Consider the following 20,074-nt stretch of genomic DNA (forward strand, 5'->3'; position numbering starts at 1 on the left):
CTTGAAATTTCAGCCAACATCAAGCCTTTCAAAACTAGTGTTATTATCTCATCCTTAGGTGCGCAGGTAATGACCTTGAGTCTAGTGATTGTTATACAAAAGTTCTAATAGAAAACTAATGAGGAGAATTATCTCCTTGATAAATCCTTCTGACAGCTTATCAGTCATGCTCCTGTAGAAGGATCATGGTGTTTACATTCCATTGTCCTTGAGTTTGAATGTCTTTTGTGCTCTTGCCTAGCTTGGTAATGTTGAGCCGATCACATAACTTCTGTATGTTTCAACTTTTTCACATGTAAGGCTGTTAATTATGAGAACATGTAATTTTTGTTCGTGGCTTTTAAAGGATAGCTACATTTTTAGTTTTTGTTGCAGGGAAAGTGGACCATGTCACCAGATGAACATGGGAATGGTGAAGTGGAAAATATTCAAACTCTGGAAATATCAGAGGTCTGACATAGCAGGAGTAGGGTGCTCCCTCCCTGCCTCCAAATGTGTTCCATGCAGGTAACTATAACCTTCAAGTAAGATGACCACAGGCAGTCATGTAGCACAGCGCTTAGAACGCCTGTCCATGCTAATGATATGTCTCAATAGCCTTACTTGTCAGCCAATGACCTTTCCTTCCTAGACATTCTAATGACTTTTATAAATTTATACAATCCTGGGTTCACCCTGAGTAAAGCATATGCATCCAAATACACCCCTAAATACGAACAAGCTAAGATCGGCTCAGAGAACTGCTTTATTGAAGATACCCAGCAAGTAGTTCAGTGAAAAAGATGTAGAACCCCATAGCCAAATATTGGATGGAGGTCAGAGACTCAAATGAAAGAGTCAAGAGAAGGCTTTGATGAGGAAACCAAACAGAATCAACTACCCTGAACCACTGGGAGCTTTCAGAGACTGGTCCACCAACCAAAGGACATACACAGGATAGATCTTGTCTCTTAGTACATATAAAGCAGACATGCAGTTCAGTATTCCTGTGGGTCTCAAACAGGGAGCAGGCCTATCCAAAAAGCTGTTGCTTATCTGTGGAACTTGTTCCACAATAGGAATGCCTTATCTTACCTCAGGGGAAAAAATCACTTAATCCTGAGGAGACTTGATTTGCTAGGATAGGGGGATACCCAGGGTGTTCCCATCCTCTCAGAGGCAAAAGGGAGGGATAATGGGAGAAAGGACTTTTAGGAGGGATGGACTTGAATGTAAATAAATTAAATTAAATAGAAAAAATAGATAGCCATGGGAAAGACCTTTGCCTAATTGAGTCTTAACACTAAGGCATAAAGTCCTTCTTTCTTCTCCTGCCACTCTGGCACTCAGTACTTGCTCCAAAGCAAACCAAGATTCTATCTGCCTTGAACCACATGCTCCCCTTCAGGCCTGGAATACAACAGCACTCTGAAGCCCCAAAGGGAGAATAAACCCAATGCCTGTCTTTGCCCAGTTCTTCCTAAGCCAGTGTATCAGCAATACCTGGACACCACCAGAGGAGAGACATAACATTTGTCATTTCTTTTTTGTCTTATTTTGTGGAATACAGTGTTTCTTTATATAGCTCTGGTCATCCTGCAGCTCAATATGTCCTTAAACTCATAAAGATCTGAATTGTATGAAGGGCTTCACAGACCCTAAAAACAGAGACAGCTGCAAAACTGAGTTAATAAAGGGAAAGGAACAGAAACAAACAAAGAAAACAAAACAAAGCAAAATATCCAAACAAACAAATAAAATGCAAGGCACATGGTTCAAGTAATAAAGAGGCACCAGGAAGTGAGGGTACTCTAATGGTGGGATCCCACTCAACTGAGCATAGTTTTTGTTTTTGTTTACCAAGGCATGCATATTTCTAAGATTAAGGTCTGTCCACAGAGCAAGTTCCAGGACTGATGTGCTTGGGCAGTGAAGGAATTGGAAAAAAACTTTCTCACATAAAAATAGGCTCTATGTATAAATTTGACAACTACAAGCATTGTACCCAGTGAACCACATAGGACTTGCTATGCTAAAAAGAAATGTACCAATTTATTTTAAAAGTTTATTTATGTTAAAAATTTACTAACTTATATAAAATATGTTTCTAGCTTATTCTAAAAACCAAGGAACTTAAGGTAATAGAATGCTCACTCATGGATAATCAAACAGAAAACAGGTAAGTGACTGAATTGATGTACAAATAAAAGACTGGTCTTTGGTCTGTAGGTCTGCAAGAACACAACTATTTAGAAAGTTAACATAGCTGTCTTAGAATTTTGTCTAGTAGGTTTTATGACTTTGGTTAGAAAACCTATGAGCTACCTTAGATAGTTCTCTGGAAAGCTGTCTCAAGCAGAAGGCAAAGCAATCAGCTTGCACAGCATCATTTACTGAGAGTGATTTCTTCCTCCACTTCCAAATGTAGGTTTCTCAGGACCTTCCCCAAGCTGAGGCTGATCTTTGGCAGACATCTGTTTGTTTCTAACTCCCAAGTGTCAATATAAAAGGCTTGTGCCACAATACCTGGTTATAAAATTATTCTTATTCTAGTGCCTTCAGCATCACCTTGAAGTTCATTATATATACAGATGTTCTTGACCAAACTTGTACTAATAAGGTTTATATTGCTGTGATAGACATTATGATGAAAAGTACCTTAGGAAATAAAGTGTATTGAACGTATAGGCCCATCACTGAGAAAAGTTGAGGCAAAAACTAAAAGCAGAAACCTAGAGGCAGGAACAGAAACAGACACTATGTTGGAACACTGGTTGTGATTTGATAGCTTGTCAAGCCTTTCTTTTTATGCAGTTTGGGACCACCAGTTCAGAATGCTCCAATAGGGCTAGGTCCTCTACGTCAATCAGTAATGAAAAAAATGATCCACAGAATTTCTCGTAAGCAAGTATGATGGAGACAATTTGTCCACTGAGGTTTCCTCTTCTCAGATAACACCAACTTGTGTCAAGTTGACAAAACACAAAAGCAGACAACAAACAAACAAAAACTCACAATCGGCACTCCTCACCATTTCAAAGCTACTAAATTAGAAATCCATGGCTGTTGCAGTAAATATTAAAAAGGTAGCGAACTATTTTAGTGTGTCACCATGCCATGCTGCCCTGAGGTACTCTCTGACCCTGGTGGTCTCTCCCATGTTAGTTCTGGCACCAGCAGGCCATATAGAACTAACATATTAATCTTAGTAGCAACCGCGCTCTGTGTAATTTCTCTCCCATGGTACTCTCTGACGCAGGTGGTCTCCCCCACTTTAGTTCCAGCACCAGTGGGCCATATAGAACTAACATTATATTTATCTCATTGGCAGCTGCCTCTCTGCTAGCCAAGAACTCTGCCCACACTCCAACCAGCCTGAAAAATTCAAATCTCCTGAAACTTGCAGTTTAACAATGACTTTATCTCAGTTTTACTCTGTAACTTTTACACTACACAAAATGTCCACACTATAAACTCAGAGTCAAATGATATGATTATCATTTGCCCATCTAGACAAGTAATTTTGTAAAAATCCATCCTGTACAAAATATTCATATTTACCTGTGGCTAATTAAGGCCACAGGGTTCAGTCATCCTCATCCTTCTCCTTCTTCTCTTCTCCCTCCTCTCTGGCTTCTCCCTTTTTCCAAAAATGTCCCCACCAAGATAAGACAAACTGTCCTATTACAGACCTTGTGCCAGCCCTCCTTACATAAAGACAATAACCTACAAGGATGTAGGTATTTGAGTCTATACAATAATAGTATGCTAAACACATGGAATAATGTTCAGGTACACCAGGAGTCTGTTTAATAAATGATGTTTCTATTGGTAACTTCAATATACTAATTATACTTTGGTTTGAATTCTTAATTGCTTAGGATGAACAAGGTCATGATGGATCAATGTTTGTTTGAAGCCATGTATGGCCTTTGTCTTTTTAACGTCTTTACTAAGAAAGGCACATGAATAAATAAGAGAAAATGGCATCATTGGTTTGGATTTTTTTCTCTTTTTCACTTTATATTAGCAGTGGGGAATCATTGTCTGGCAGCTTCTACATTCTGAAGTGACTCATTGTGACTGAAAATAATAAGAGGAGGCAGCAACTTGTTTCTAAACAGAATAGAAACTATGATTATGTTGCTTAATTTTTACCTATTTATTTTAGCCTAGGAAATAGAAAACTGTCAACATGTATACTGCCTCTGCCTCACTAAAGAGCTTCACGTTATGCAGCATAAGCACTCTTTTAGCAAGTCATTATCTAATCCTTACAAACTTAATGCTGCAATAATTCTACAAGATAACATCACACTTATTGAGCATTTACACAAAAGATGCCTCACTATGCCCCAGGGACATGTGTTCCACTATGTTCATAGCAGCCTTGTTTGTGATAGGCAGAAACTGAAAATAACCCAGATGTTCCACAACAGAAGAGGAATAGATACAGAAAATGTGGTTCAAAACTACTCAACTATTAAAAATGTGGACATCCTGAGTTTTGTAGACAAATGAATGGAACTAGAAAATATACTCCTGAGTGAGGTAACTCAGGCAACAAAAGGACACACATGGTCTGTACTCACTAATAATCAGATATTAACCAGAAAAGTACGGAATACCCAGGATATAATCCACAGAACTCAAAAAGGTAAAGAAGCTGAAGGACCTAAGTGTGAACACCTCAATCCCATTTGGGAGAAGAAAGCAATCATAGAAGTGGGGGGCACTGGGTGGGAAGAAGGATAGGGAGGAGAAGAACAAAACATGATCAATTACTGGGGTGGAGACCAGGACTGAAGTTCTGAGGATAACAGAAATAATAAAAACAGACAACCTCGGGAGGTTGGAGGTAGGAGGGCCCTCCAGAATGTTCCAGAGATCTTGGAAGGAGAATGTACAGAAACTTTCAGAACTCAAAAGGAGGGACCTTAGCTGAAATGCCACACACTTCGGAGAGGGAACTTGTAGAGCCCACCTCCAGGAGAAAAACAGGGTAACAAGTGAGGGATGGGGTTGCCATCCCACAGTCAAAAAATTCCATAATTGTTCAATGGAGAAAAGTGTGAGGAAAAGGACAACCAGTGACAGGACCAAAGTGGGATTCAGTTCAAGGAGAGGACTCAAGACCTGTGACATTATTATTGAGGTTATGGTATGCTCACAAAGATGGGTCAATCATGACCCAACAAGCAACTGTAAGAGTCAGGTCCAGATATTTGCACCCAACCAATGGATAGAAGCTGCTGACCTCTGTGGTTAAATTGGGGAAAAGGTGGAAGAAGCTGAGAAGGAGGACCATTCTGTAGAAGGACCAGCAGTCTCAACTAACCATGACTCCCAAGATCTCTCAGACACTGAGCCACCAGCCATGTAGCATATACCAGCTGATATGAGGCACCCAACTCACATGCAGCAGAGGACTGCTGGGTCTGGATTCAGTCAAAGACAGTGTACTTAACCCTCAAGAGACTGGAGGCCACAGTGAGTGGGGAAGGCTCATGAGGTGGGTAGTGGGGGTGAGTGGAGACATACACGTAGAGAAGGGGTGGGGGCTACGGATGTGGAACAGTCAGAGCATGTACTGGGAAGGGGGTAAAATTTGAAATGTAAAAAGAAACTGTAAAAAATTAAATAAAATTTTAAAAATGGAAGGACTATAGATACACCATAAATTCACTTGAGGAAACCGGAACACAAAATTGAAAATTAGCTAAAAATTCTCCAAAGAGCATTAAATTCCCAAAAAGCTCACCTGTAAAAGGAAAACAAAACAAAATCTAAGATATCCTGATATTGTATCTTAAACCTACCACCAAGGAATAGAGATTTGGAGAGTGATGCCTCCCTAGAATTAACTAATAATTCTCTGGTAAGTCTAGCCCCTCTAGATGCAGATGTTTTTATGGTTCTTGCTTAGAAAATGAGTCTTTGGAACCTTCTTTTACATTGTGCCACCTGAGTTGTACAGGGCTGGCAGACCTGGGCTGGCAGGACAGTATGATTGGGAGGAGGAAGCTGACTTTGTGTGGATTTGATCTGTGGTCCATAATCAGTTTTTAAAATGTATATATTGAAACCCTGTGTGATATATATTTCTTTCCTCATGTTGTAGAGTCTCAAATGAGTTTAAATGTTTCATCTAGGGCTCCGATTTTAAGGGTTGGAGCTGGAATTAGAATGTGTATGTTAATGTAAGCCTTACTTCACCTCAACCCCCAATTTATTGTATGAGAGACATATATTGGCTGTGTTGTTCCACGACGTCAACTTGACTGTCCACCCACTTGTGATCTTTATTCACTTCAGACACTACGAATCACAATAAATAAGGCAGAAATACGTTTGCCACAATATTATTGAAAAATAATTACAGAGAAATGTTATATATGGTTGAGAAAATGACTCTATAAGAAAATATTTGTGTAGAAAAGAGCTTTGATAACTTCTCTACCTGGTTTGAATCAAAGATTTTGTTCCAACATCTTTAATTCACTAGCTAAAGGTTTCACTTTGCCTCTGTTCACTACTCAGGATTTTTGTCTTATCTGTGAATGGAGAATAAAAATTTCAACTACTATATACATTTCCTGAATGTTAATAAATGTTTAAAAACTTAAGAAATGAGATATATATTAAATAATTTAGCATAGTAATTACCATAAATTCGTAGTATATAAAAGGCAAAATAACTTATTAATAACACACAATCTTTTTTCTGTTTTCCAGGAGAGAAGAGGCAGAGCGTAACTACATACTGATTGTGAATGGAGGCAGGAAACATACTACTTTTTTGAAAGTGGTCATGAGAGGTTTTGTTCTTTTTTTTCTTTTCGTGCACAAGGATAGTTTTTGAGTGTTTAATGAATGGAAGTATGAATAGGACATTGGGGGAGTGTGAAGACTGATGACTTCCTGAGTTTCAGCATCTGAGAACACAGCAAAGAGGTGTGTTTTTCCTGCTCACCTCAGCTAGAGTCTGAAAATAAGAAGATAAAGAACAGGTCAGACAAAAGGAGTTCTAGCAATAGGTCCAAAGTGGGCTCCAGCTAAAGGGGAGGCCTCAAGGCCTGACACTATTACTGAGGCTATGGAGTGCTCACAAAGAGGCCTAACGTGACTTACTTCCCCCGGAAAGACCCAACAAGCAGCTGAAAGAGTCAATACAGATATTTACACCCAATCAATGGGCAGAAGCTGCTGACCCCTGGGGTTGAATTACAGAAAATCTGGAAGAAGCAGAGGAGGAGGGTGACCCTGTCGGAGGACCAGCTGTCTCAACTAACCTTGACTCTGAGATCACTCAGATTCTGAGCCACCAACCGGCAGCATAAACCAGCTGAAATGAGGTCGCCAACGTGTATATAGCAAAGGACTGCCAGGCTGACCCAGTCAGAAAAGATGCATCAAGAAACCAAAGGCCCTGGGATTGGGGAGGTCTGGTGAGGTAGGGGTGGGATCATCCTTGTGAAGAGGGGCCAAGTAGTACGGGATGTAGAACAATCAGAGGGTAGGTCAGGAGGAGGATAAAACCTCCACTGTAAACAAAAATAGAATAAAAATTTTAAAAAGAAACATTTTGAAAGCAAAGCTGTCTGAAGGGTAAGGAGCAGCTCATGAAAGATGCCGTACTGAGAGATGCAAACATCTATGGACGGCTTTACAGTACCCAGGAGAGCCCTGGACATGACGTGTACAACCTCCCTGTATCATGCATAGATTCTTACTTGAACTGTTCACGTTTGGAGTTCCTTTTTCCCACAAAGCTTACTTGTGCACATCCGTGTTTAGCATAGTTTCTAACACAGCACTCCATTTCATCACTCAGTTTATTTGTATTTAGTTCTGTCTTTCAAGAGATTAAGATAAGCCCAAAGATGGTTTTCTTGTTTCTCTGTTTTCTTGTGGCTTTTTTGCTTTGATCTTTGTATCTTTAGGATATGAAAAGATGATATTTAGAGTATATACTTAAGAGAAGTTTAATTTTTGAGGTGTCTTATGTTTTAAGGACAAAGAGTTATCAGATAAGGTCTGGACAATGACACCAACAGAAAGAAGTCTTTTTTTTTTTTTTTTGTTAATGTGCTGGAGATAAATGTTTAGTTTAAAAAAAAATTTTCCAGCTAAGAAAAAGTTTGGAAGTTGTGCACGTTTGGTTCAGCTTCGGTCCATTATACATACTAAATCATTTTTTGGTCATGTGTGTATATATATATATATGTCCTAAAGATGTGCTGTTTGGTTTTGGAAAACCATCCTTTTTTAAAAAAAACATGTTTTATGAATCCTCACATATGAATGTTGTGTGCTATATTAGCCTTAGGAACTGCTGCTTAAGGGACTTATAAATCCATCCTGAATGCATGCTCTATTGAGGACTGCTGACACTAAGGAAAATATGAATGTATTCAAAAAAGCCTTGAATAAATGTAAAAGTATTGTGCACATGCACTAAACAACTGATATATGCCTATATGCCCCAGCACAGAACTTGACAAAGTTCAGGTCTCAGGAAAGATATACAAATAAGAAAGAACAAAATAAAACCAGATACTAAGAATGTGTACTATATAAACAAATGCAGTGAAAGTCCATATGGGGAAAGCTATGTGGCATGATCCATTTTGATTGGTTTGCTTTTGGGAATCTTTGCCTTAGGGAATAAGTAGGATTCCGGGAGACAAAAGAGCTACAAAACCCCAAGGAGCAAGAAATAACACTCACATCATTCTGCATACACTAATAATGCCCCAATAAACTCCAAGTTATTGGAATCAATCAAGCTCTGACAATATTTGGGGTAGTTTGGAATTCCAGGCATGTTTTAATTTGGTCAATAGGAGATTAGTAGATAGCCAAAATGGGCTATCCTAACGATGATAATCAAAGCAATGCTAATTAGTTAATTAAAACAAAAGTGGAAAGAGATAGTTTCTAAAATTAAGTTAACAGCAACAATATTAATCATACTCCAACTCAAACACAATCCCAATGGAGTGTTTTACTCTTCTAATAATTTAGTCATGAAATGCTAACTGAATCTTAGAAACTCAACCCTATGTACCTAGATATTCACAGTTTTATAGACCAAAAACTAAGGCCCACAAAGTTTAATGATTTATTTAAATCAGAAGTAGTTTTGAATTCATTTGTCAATTTGTGGCTGAAGCAAAGGCCTTAAACAGAAGCCTGGCATTATCCCCCTTGACAATGATTTGGTGCTGTAGCATGTCACATGTGAAATTAGTGTCTAGAACCAAAATGTTAATCACATAGACCTCTATACACTGAAGGCATAAATAGCATGTTTCTATTTTTAAAAAGCTGTAGTGACTCACTCCATTTAAATAAGACTCTCCCTTTGCTATTTATGTGAGTCGAATGACTGATTCTGGGCCATTTCTTTTGTGTTATAGTCCAGGACAGCTTCACTTCCCAGAAAACTAATGGATCAGTTAGAATGAGCCCTGCTCCTTCCTTAAAAACTCAGGCAGCTCAAAGTCATTTTAATTCCAAAATCAAAGGCAGAAGGTGGCTTTTATTGGAAACCTTGAGCCACCCTTCAGACACCTTATGCATGTTTTCTGTTTAGGCTGCCATGATGTTTTCCACAACAAACCATTTGAAACATCATATCTTCATAACATTAAAGGGTACTAAAAGTTCTAAATGTAACTTAAGAACTGTAATATGTAATCTTCTTTTACTTTTTAGAAATTGTCCAAGCCGAGAAGTTTGGAAATCGGGCACTTTTGGTTCATCTGCTGTCTGTGCATGGACCAAATCACTTTGTGTGCATGTGTACTTACAAGGTTGTTTGAATGTGACAAGGTTTAGTCAAATCATTCTTTTGTCTTTTGAAACAACAGGCATTAAATTGAATGAATCCATGTGGATTCATATGTGAGTGCTGGGTGCTTTGCTCTTATCTACCTCATTTTCTTCACTTGACCCTCCTTCCCCTTTCACCACTTTCCTGGGTCAGCTCTACATTAACATCCTTCAGCCTCCAAGATTCCTGACATGGACATAGAACTTTTGAGCAAGAGCGTGTATCTGATTAAAACCTTGGTGCTGTTAAATAATTTTTTGAAGTTGACTTTTATTTTGACATCTTCACACGTGAACAACACTTACTTTGCTTATCTTCATTTCACCCACTTTCCTCTCTATTTCTGCTTTCTCTCTCCTAAGGATCACCCTCCTTCCCCTTTTTAATTTCATGCACATGCACAACACACACACACACACACACACACACTCCTCTACTGATAAATTGGTAAATGCTTTGACATAAATTACTGATACTCTATAACCGTATTTGGACATTTATGTGTGTGCATGGATGTGTGCATGTACATATATGTTATGGATCCTGTATATGAATAAAAATGTGTTATTTGTCTCTTTGATTTTGTCCAATTATTTTTACATGTCAGTTCTTTTCTGGACCTTCCTTGGAAAGGCTAACAGATTTCTCTGTATTCCTACGTATATAGCTATTTCCAGTTTATAGATTTTTTCTCATATACAAGAGGGTTATTTCTGTCATCCAGTATGTGCTTGACACATGTTACTATCTGGATATTCTTGGAAATGCTCCTTTCTACATTTATTTTTTTGACTGATTCTTATGGTATTTAATGTTCTGGTTCTATCATATCAGTTTTTTAAAACACCATAGATAACCATCTTGCAGTGGAAAACACAAGTATTTATTTCAAGAGGCACACTAAATTTCTTTCTTTCCTTGCTTCTAGTCAGATCAATTTCAGCTTTTTTACCTGAGTAGCTACTAAAAACTTACAGAAAGTCTCACATAGCTTGCAGATATATATTATTATACCAGAAATATAAGAATTCTTCACAAAAGGGATTCTAAAGAATAATTTGTTAAAGTTAGAATGAATTAAAGGTTACCCTTGACAATACATCAACATTCGACAAATATGTATACCTACATGGATATAAAAAATCAGCAAAAACAAGCAAACAAAAAGACAAACAAGAGGATTCCAAGAACGCAGGATTCTTTACCAAGAAGAATGTAAGAAAAGGCCTGGCTCCTGAAAACTGTCAAAAATAGACTCCCATTATCTTGAATAATACCTACAATGCTCACAGACATAGAACAAGTTCCCCCAGAAAGCAGATATTCAACCGATTCTGTTTATAAATGCCCTATTTGAACTCTGAGAACAAGAAAGACAAGGCTGAAGACCCAGAACAGCCCGTCTAGGGAGAAGACTAGCCAGGATGCCTCTGCTTAGCCCCTAAATCTAAAGCAGGTAATATCAAAACAGCATATTCCAAGGTCAAATTTGCTCTGATATAATTCCTGTCAACATCTTTTTCTCTTTGCTGACATTTAAAGTAACAAACTCCAGAAAGACTTGACAAGAATATCTCAATTCTGAAATAGATTCCAAGTAATTGTGCAATTTAGCATAAAAATAAACATTTTAAAATGTCTGCAGTTTTATGTTAGGCAAACAAAAAAGTGAAAAATTTCATCATTCTGTTTCTCCAAAGAGTAGTGCCCAATGTTCCAAGATGCAGGTATTCTATGTAGACTAGCATTGAGTAGTTGAGCTAGAATGAGAATGACACACACATTCTCAATACATCCCTTTATTGTATTAGTATTATTTTCATGTAATTTATTAAAATGTGAAACTAGTTGGGCTAGATCATTTTATGTCACTTTACACAAGCTAGGGTCACTGCAAAAGAGGGAGCCTCATTTAAGAAAATGCCTACAAAGGATTGGAATACTACCAAGTCTGTAGAGTGTTTTCTTAGTAAATGCCTGATGACTAAGGGGCTAGCTTGCAATGGTGCAGACATCTGTGGGTTCTATTTAAAAAAAATAAATAACTGAAACAGTTATTAGGCAGCTATGTTTGAGCTATTCCATGTTCCTGTTGCCAACATTATATGATATAGCTGTTTATTGACTTTGGTGATTCATTCCCCACCCCCTTCAAAAGAGAGAATATATAGTGATATACTTTTTAAAACATTTGCTTGGCATTAGAAAAAGTTTGTAAAGGACTTCTGGAACTCATATTCTATCTTTTCAGTTGTCTATCTTCTCTGTCTTTCTCGTAGTCTGGCATATGTTTTTCAGATCCTATCACTGAGGAACAACCTGCTAGTGCAGGTCCATAAAACCATAAAATAACTTGATAGGTCTCTTATTGGAATTATTTTAAATCTACAAGTTATTTTAGAAAACATATCATCCTGAAACTGCTACATATTTTTTTCTATTTATGAACAAAAAATCTAATTGGCAAGTTTTTTCTCTTTCATCAGTGTTTATAGTTTTCGTTGTTTCATTTGTAATTATATTGTTAGACTTAGTTTTATGAGACAATTTTTGGTGTTAGTATAGATTATTCTATTATTAACCTGCATTTTGGTTCAACACAATGTTGAAAGAATAGAATAAAACTTGATACTTTCTTCATGCGTAATTTATAAGGGCAGGAACTCAAAGTGTTTATTTTATGCTAAATTTCAACATTATTTTGAGTATAACATATGTGTGTATATGATATACAAATATAATGAATTTATACACAAACATACGTACATATAATCACAATCTAGTGAGTCCATTTAGTATTGTTAGTACTTTTTGTGGAGCTTCTGTCTAGTGGGGATTGGATAGTCTCTCAAAAAGAAACAACATGATAACAGTAGTCAGGCTACCTCACAAGTGCCCTATCCTGATGAAGACATAAAGACAACGGACGATGGCTGAGAGAAGCCTTTCTGCATTTTTACTGATGTGTGTCAGTTAATTCCTACTCTAGTCATCAAGATTCCAAAGATAGCAACAATGCATTTCTTAAAAGGAAGAACCCCCAGTGTAAAGAGAAAATATCATTTTATATGGCTTTGCTTGCTTTTCAGCATCTGTCAGTAGTTTGAAAACAGCTGTTCAGTCCTAGAATGCATTGAAGAATCAAACTATCTTTATCTGTGTGCATATGCCTTTGGAAATACGGTTACCACAGAGTAAACCTACAAAACATTTTCCCTTGTTCTTTCAAGTTTTTTCAAAGTTCACTTCGCCCATTTTTTTAAAGAAAACAGATTTTTCCTTGATCTTTTTTTCTGTAGAAAAATTAAATGATCAGAAACTTATCCTTTTACCAGAAGCTTAAGCATTTGCCATGTCTGCTTCTGATGCCATGGAAGTTGAGGGGGTGTCACATACGTGGTCAGCCTCATCGTTTGGTGCCTTGTTTATTGTTAAATGGTTTGCAATATAAATTACAGATACTCCGTAGCAATATCAGATATACTTTTCATTCAGAAAAACGAGAGATTTGTAGAACAAATTTAATATACGATGGGATAAAATTTCTTTAAGGATTGCTTATATTAAATGGCCTTTACACTTCAAGTAAAAAGAGTGGGAAGATTTAACTGACGAATTTAGTAACTAGTCATTTAGTACAATATTTGACAGCATTTATCTCTAGCAAAGAATAGAGGTTTTTCAAAACAATTTGTTTCCAAGAAAAAATTCATGGGGTATTTTAGAAAGAATACACTTAGAAATGCTCCACTTTCCTGAGCACAAGCTGAGACTCAAGTTAAAAGCTGTTCCATCACATGCAATTTATGTAGTGATAAGTAAGTTGGCTAGTAATCCCCAGCCTCTTGGTTCTTTTCTCAAAACTGGAATGGACGAATGCTGACATTTTCATATTTCAAAACAACTATAAATATTAGAAGAATAATATATATGAAAAATTCTGTAAAAATGAAGATATAGCAGAAGATAGCAGTTGACCCACAGCTGAAGTTTTGTGATTTAAATTCTTTAAACTGCCATTGTATTTTTCCCATTGTCTCCTTTACCAGTTTTCTCATTCTTTTCTATTATTCAAACCTCTATTGCTACTGTTTATGACCATTTCCTGTTGTAGAAAACTTAGCTTGTGCAGTGAAAATGACCATTTTCTCCATCCAGTTTCCCTTATAAACAATGTCATGATACAGTAATTATCTTATCAGTTTATGGTAGATATTTGAGGAAGTTTTATTTAATAAGACATAACAACCATTTTTAAATAGGATTCTGACAAGACTGTTTTCTAACAACCAGAACCTGTTTATAAAGACCTGAAAATGGGTTCTTGCAATTAAATCTGATTTTAAAAAGCTTTCTTGATGGCTTTCTATAGGCTGTTAACTAAACATTAGTATATTCTTTAAAATCAGAATATTATGTACTATTGTTGTTAATTAGATATCTCGGCCCATGCCAGGACAGACCACACCAAACACAGTTCCACATGGAGAGGTTTAATAGAAAGGGGACGGGACAGGGGTCAAGGTCAAGAGAAGAGAAGAAGAGAAAGAGAACGAGGAGGAGGGGTTTCGGTCTTTTGTAGGAGTAGTGACGTCACTAGCTCCCAGATGGAGGTAGGATTTTGAACTGATGTCTTCTGGGAATGCTTTGGCTGTTTCCATGGCAATTAATGTGCCAGGTTCCTGTCACCTGTGTGTGGGGCCATTGCTAGGGAAAGGGGCTATCCTAATGCCAACAACTATTATAGTATATACACTGACCTTTATAAAACTGTGATTTGAATGGGAGGCCAATTTATACCAGTCATGTCTTTCAATGTGACAAAGTTTGTTAGTTCTTTAAGCATTTTGACTCTGTATTAAAGAAGGATAATATTTTAGTTTAGTATCAGGAAGGAACAAATGAGAAAATAAATTTTAGGTCACATTCCTCAATTAGAATTGCAGTTTAAAAACAGTAGCAGGGATAGAATATACTGCAAGAAGATGACAAGATCTTTCTGATTATTGTTTTTTCTCCACATCAACAGCATATGCCCTAAAGAAAATCTCTCTATAATCAGATACTAGTCTATCTAAGCTATAATCACATGGACAGACAAGGCTTTTTCAAAAGTTGTGTACAACAATAATTGCTCTTACATCTCTCTTCACCTTTTTGAGATCATAACACCAAACTGGACTGAATTCTAGATCCAGTACCATAAACTATATGACTCCCAAAAGAAAACAAGTTGGCATATGGCCACAAGTTCCTATATCTGTATTTTTGAATCTGAGCCTAGTCTTTAGTGGCTGAGACATCTACATGCTTACTGGCAGGACCTGATATGGATGCCTCTTCAGAATCTCTGCTAGAGTCATACAAATACAACTGAGAATGCATCTAACCATCTGACTGAACACGGGGGCCCCAATGAAGGAGCTGGAGAAAGGACTGAAGGAGCTGAAAGGGTTGCAACCTCATGGGAAGAACAACATTATCAACCAAGCAAACCCTCCACAACTCCCATGAACTAACATATCAACCAATGAGCGCACATGGAGTTACCCATGGTTCAAGTTGCATATATAGCAGAGGACAGCATTGTCTGGCATCAATCAGAGAAGAGGCCTTTGGTCCAGTGAGGACGTGTTTTCCCAGTGTAGGGGAATGCCAAGGCACTGAGGTGGAGAGGGTGATTGGGAGAGAGAGCACCTTCGTGGAAACAAATGGAGAGGGAGGGGAAGGGACGGGGGAGGGAATGGGATAACGTTTGAAATGTAAATACAGAGAATATCCAGTAAAATAATTTTAAAAGATCTCATATCTGATAATTTTTAAAAGATTGAAATACAATAACTAAAATATACTAACATAGCTTAGAGAAATATATCAAGTATATCAAAACACATTACCACTCCACTTTTTGATAGGAGACTGATAATGATAGAAGTTGAGGGGACATTTATCACCCAGAACACTGAAGGTTGTAAACTCCTTGGGAAAGCTAGTATGATCACAACCCACTAGTTATGGCTATTAGAAGACAAACAGAAACTAAAGCCCTTTTCTAAACCCATCAGTTCATCAAATACGCTAAAACATCACTAATGACATGCTTGAACTCTCAGTGTGTAGATCTAGGTAAAAATTGCCTTTCCATGCCAGCTAGTGTGTCTTATGATCAAATTTCCCTAGAAATTATTTATTTAAAAAAAAAAGACTTATGAAAAAAAAGTCTAAAATATAAACATCTGAGCCATCCTGAAATGTTGATTTTTCAGAAGTTTCAGGAGCGTTTAATAGAGGCATCAGGAAGGCATGAGAGAAATATGGTAGCAGGTTAGATATATGGAAGGCTTTCAGTGTATGAACCGAGACTCTTTTGGCATTTGTAAAAGAAAAAAAAAAGATCCAACTTATCTTTTCATGTGTCTGACACAGACTGGATGGGAAGAGATGAGAAATGTAACATCATTAGAAAAGAACTGAATGAGAGAATGATGTGAAGATACAACTTAACACCAACAGATTAGGCTTCCTGGCTAAACATTTTCAAGAATCTCATGGATCCATTAAACCTCAGCAGAGACCTCATATCCATCATCACTACCAATCACGGCAGAAAAAACTTCCTGGGAGGCTAAATGGCACTATAGAAGAATAGTTTAAGCAATATTATTTAGATATATATCTTCACTTTGAAAGACACTTATTTTTCAATTAAAAGTTATTTAGCTACATTAATGTAGCCAGTATTTAGAAAGACTATCAAATCCCAGTAGAGATTTCCTGACCAGTTTTTCAGTAGGTACTTCCAAAGTAGAGGACATTTTTATTCATATTCCACAGATCTATTGAATACTATTACCCTATTTTCAGCTCTCAGCAATCTGTGTGACAATTTTAATATCTTAGAATTTGGTCACAGGACTCATGATCTTCATTTTGAATCTTAGGGACAGTTGCAAGGGTAACATTCAAATTCACTTATGTATTGGCTGTTGGCTCCAGATCATTTGCAGACTAGCTGTAAGCAGCTGTTAATGATATTGAACTTAGAATGGGATAGAAATCTAGGCAACAAAGAATTAGAAAGTTATTGAATTTAGTATGGGTACATGCAAATGTATTGTGTTGTTTCATCCTTTTGTGCTATTAAAACATCTCCCATGATGTGTTTAACTTGCTTATTTTTATTAAAATTGAGCACGCCTCTGTTCTTTTTGCCCTGCATAACAAACTTTCCTTATTGAGTAACTTTTATTAGTAATCTTGATTCCTATGCTTCTAACCTTAGATTGCATAACTAGACAACAAGCATCAACTCTACAATAAACATTGTGAAATGGGGTCAAAGCCTGAAGCTCCTAGACTCCTGTAGTTTCCATCATGTAGACATCTATTGAAATGCAACTGTTTCCCTAGCAGTGACGCCCTCCTATGACCTCACAACTGTTACCTTAGGGTTTCCCCAGAGGAGCCCCTTCTCTTCCACAGGTTGACTAGGCTGCTGGATCTACTGGCAGCGGATGATGACTTGCCATCTCCTACGTGCATGCGTACCACTGTAGAGGTTGTGAAGGCGCTGCGCACATTTCTCTCCGGTTTGGCCAGGATGATGTACACCTTCGGCACAAACATGCAACCCAGGGCCACTGTGGCACTGAGGCTGACTGAGAAACACATGGTGATGATTTTGTAGTTGCTGCCAAAGTAGATAGGCACGAAGGCCAGCCATATGATACAGGTTGTGTACATGGTAAAAGCAATATATTTGGCCTCATTAAAGTTGGCTGGGACATTTCTGGTCTTGAACGCATAGAATGTGCAACTCAAAATCAACAATCCATTGTATCCAAGAGGAGTAACAACCCCTAGGTTGGTGGTGTTGCAAATCAAGTAGACTTCTCGGATGCTTGGATAGTCATGCATTATATCTGGAGGTTCCATGATAAAGAGGGCCACAATAATGCCCAACTGGATACAGATGAGAATGAAAGCGATCACTAACTGGGCACAAGCACTCATGAATCTGGGCTTTTTGGTACAGATCTTCTTCTTGCTGCCAGCGAGAATCCTTGCAATTCGGTTGGTCTTGGTTACAAGGGCTGAGTAGCTCATGGCTGGAGAGAGACCGATGCCAATTCTTTGAAGATAGCAGTAAATCTGCTTGGGTTTTGCAATGAGGCAGAAGGTACATAAATAGCCCAGGCAGATGCCAGCAAGGATGATGTAGCAGAGCTCCCTGCTGGAAGACTTGACCACTGGAGTGTCCCGATAAATGATGAAGATTACAGTAACAAACAGGGTGGCTAGCAGACCGAGGCAGGCAAACACCACAGCTGCAATGGGCTCAGGATCACCCCAGCGAAGATACTGGACTGGGATCAAATCACAACCTGCAGAGACACAGACACATATATAAAAAGAATGAGATAAACTTATTTGGTTTACCAGCTTACAAGCACCTCCCTTCAATTGTTTCAGTTTTCCACTCACCTTTATAATTTGTTTCTCATACAACTTATAAAAAACAAGCACATGAACGATTAAAAAATAGAAAGGAAGGATTACCTATGACTCTACCTTTTTTGCATCATGTATCAGTATTCAAGTTTTAGCTAGTTAGGCTGCTGTAGGATCAATGGAGAAGTTATAAGCCTAAGATCATCTGCATACTTTGAAAAAATGCTTCTACTATAAAACCTTATTGATATTTTCATGAATTGCTAAAAGATGTAACTTAGACTGCCCCACCTGGGGATTCATCCTATATGCAGCCACCAATCCAGTCACTATTGCTTGCTGACATGATATATGAGCCTGATATAGCTGTCTTCTGAGAGGTTCTGCCAGAGCCCTACTGGTACAGATTAAGATGCTTGCAGACCCCAGTGGAGGGGGAGTTAAGGGAAGGAATGAATGAGCTGAAGGAATTTGCAGTCCCATAGGAAGAACAACAATAAAAATTGAAAAGTAAGCCTCAGTTGTAGAATGCATCTAGCCTCACTGATACTTTATATGCCGGGTTTTGGGGGTACTCATGGTACCTTCATCCACTCAGAAAAGAAGGGGAAGGGCATGTGGGAAGAATTATGGTTTGCGGTGACCAAGAGTGGAGCAGTGAGTGGGATGTAAATTGAATAACTAATTTTTTTTCTAACAAAAAAAAAAATGGAGTACAGATCTGAGCAGAGAATTCTCAGAAGGGTAAACTCTAATGGCTGAGAAACAAATGTTCAACATGCTTAGCTATAAGGGCTCTGCACATAAAAATTACCTTTAGATTTCATTTCACACCCATTATAATGGCTATTATCAACAATACAAGTGACAATTAATTATGCCGAGGATATGGAACAAACAGAATAATCTTCCATAACTTGAGGGAGTTCAGAATTTTACCTCTACTATCTAACACAGTGTAGTGGTTCCTGAGAAAGATTGGAAAGATCTACATCAACATTCAGCTATACCACTCTTGGGTATATACACAAAAGGTGCTTCATCGCCATAGGAACATTTGCTCAATGGTGTGCATTGGCATTCTATTCCTACTAGCCCCAGATTGGAAACAATCTAGATGTCACTCATCAGAAAAATAAAGAAAATAAGGTTTATCTGTATAACAGATTAACACTAGCTATTAAAGAAATGATGTCATGAAATTTATAAGTTAATGAATAGAACTAGAAAAAAATTATCCTGAGTGAGGTAACCCAGACCAAGAAGATAAATATGGTATGTATTTACTTATTTGTGTATATTAATTATTAAATAAATGATGACAAGCTACAATCTATATATCCAGAGAGGTTAGGCATAGAGGAAAGACAGAATTGAAGGGCATCTGAGGGCCATAGGGGAATCTAGTGTAATGGAAACTTTAATATATGAAGACAACACTAACAAAGTCTTGAAATAATGAAGGAGGTGCAGCCTCAACTGACCATCTCTTTCACCAAATGAAGCTCTTATTCAATTGGATTGTAGGCCTAAAGGGTCTTTGGAAATTGGCCTATTTGCCAAAGATGATGCTCATATAATTCACTGAATATAGAGAATTTGAGCTTTGCCTACACAGAATCCTTACCTCCATATTCTAGTGTCTTTGCCATCTAAAGTTACCACTAAAATAGAAATGTAAACATAAACCCAAGCTCAAAGTCTTTGATCTACAATCCGGCATTTCTGCAAATTGCTAGGCCAATGGTGGCACAAACCTTGTGGGATTAGGTAACCAACATCGTATTTGATGTAAAACTCACTCCA

General features: G+C 37.7%; 1 protein-coding gene across 2 annotated transcripts in view; it reads right to left on the reverse strand.

Moving 5' to 3' along the window:
* Positions 1-20,074, reverse strand: part of GRM5 (glutamate metabotropic receptor 5) — a gene marked incomplete at both ends in the record, with an annotated part of 544,087 nt that overhangs the window by 49,144 nt on the left and 474,869 nt on the right. For both annotated transcript variants that reach the window (XM_080912141.1, XM_080912140.1), the window contains one exon: positions 17,262-18,201. In XM_080912141.1, the coding sequence (XP_080768267.1) occupies positions 17,262-18,201 (940 nt within the window). The remainder of the gene's footprint in view (positions 1-17,261; positions 18,202-20,074) is intronic.

This window comes from Micromys minutus (genome assembly GCF_963924665.1).
Source record: "Micromys minutus genome assembly, chromosome: 2".
In the NCBI taxonomy this organism is placed as follows: Eukaryota; Metazoa; Chordata; class Mammalia; order Rodentia; family Muridae; genus Micromys; species Micromys minutus.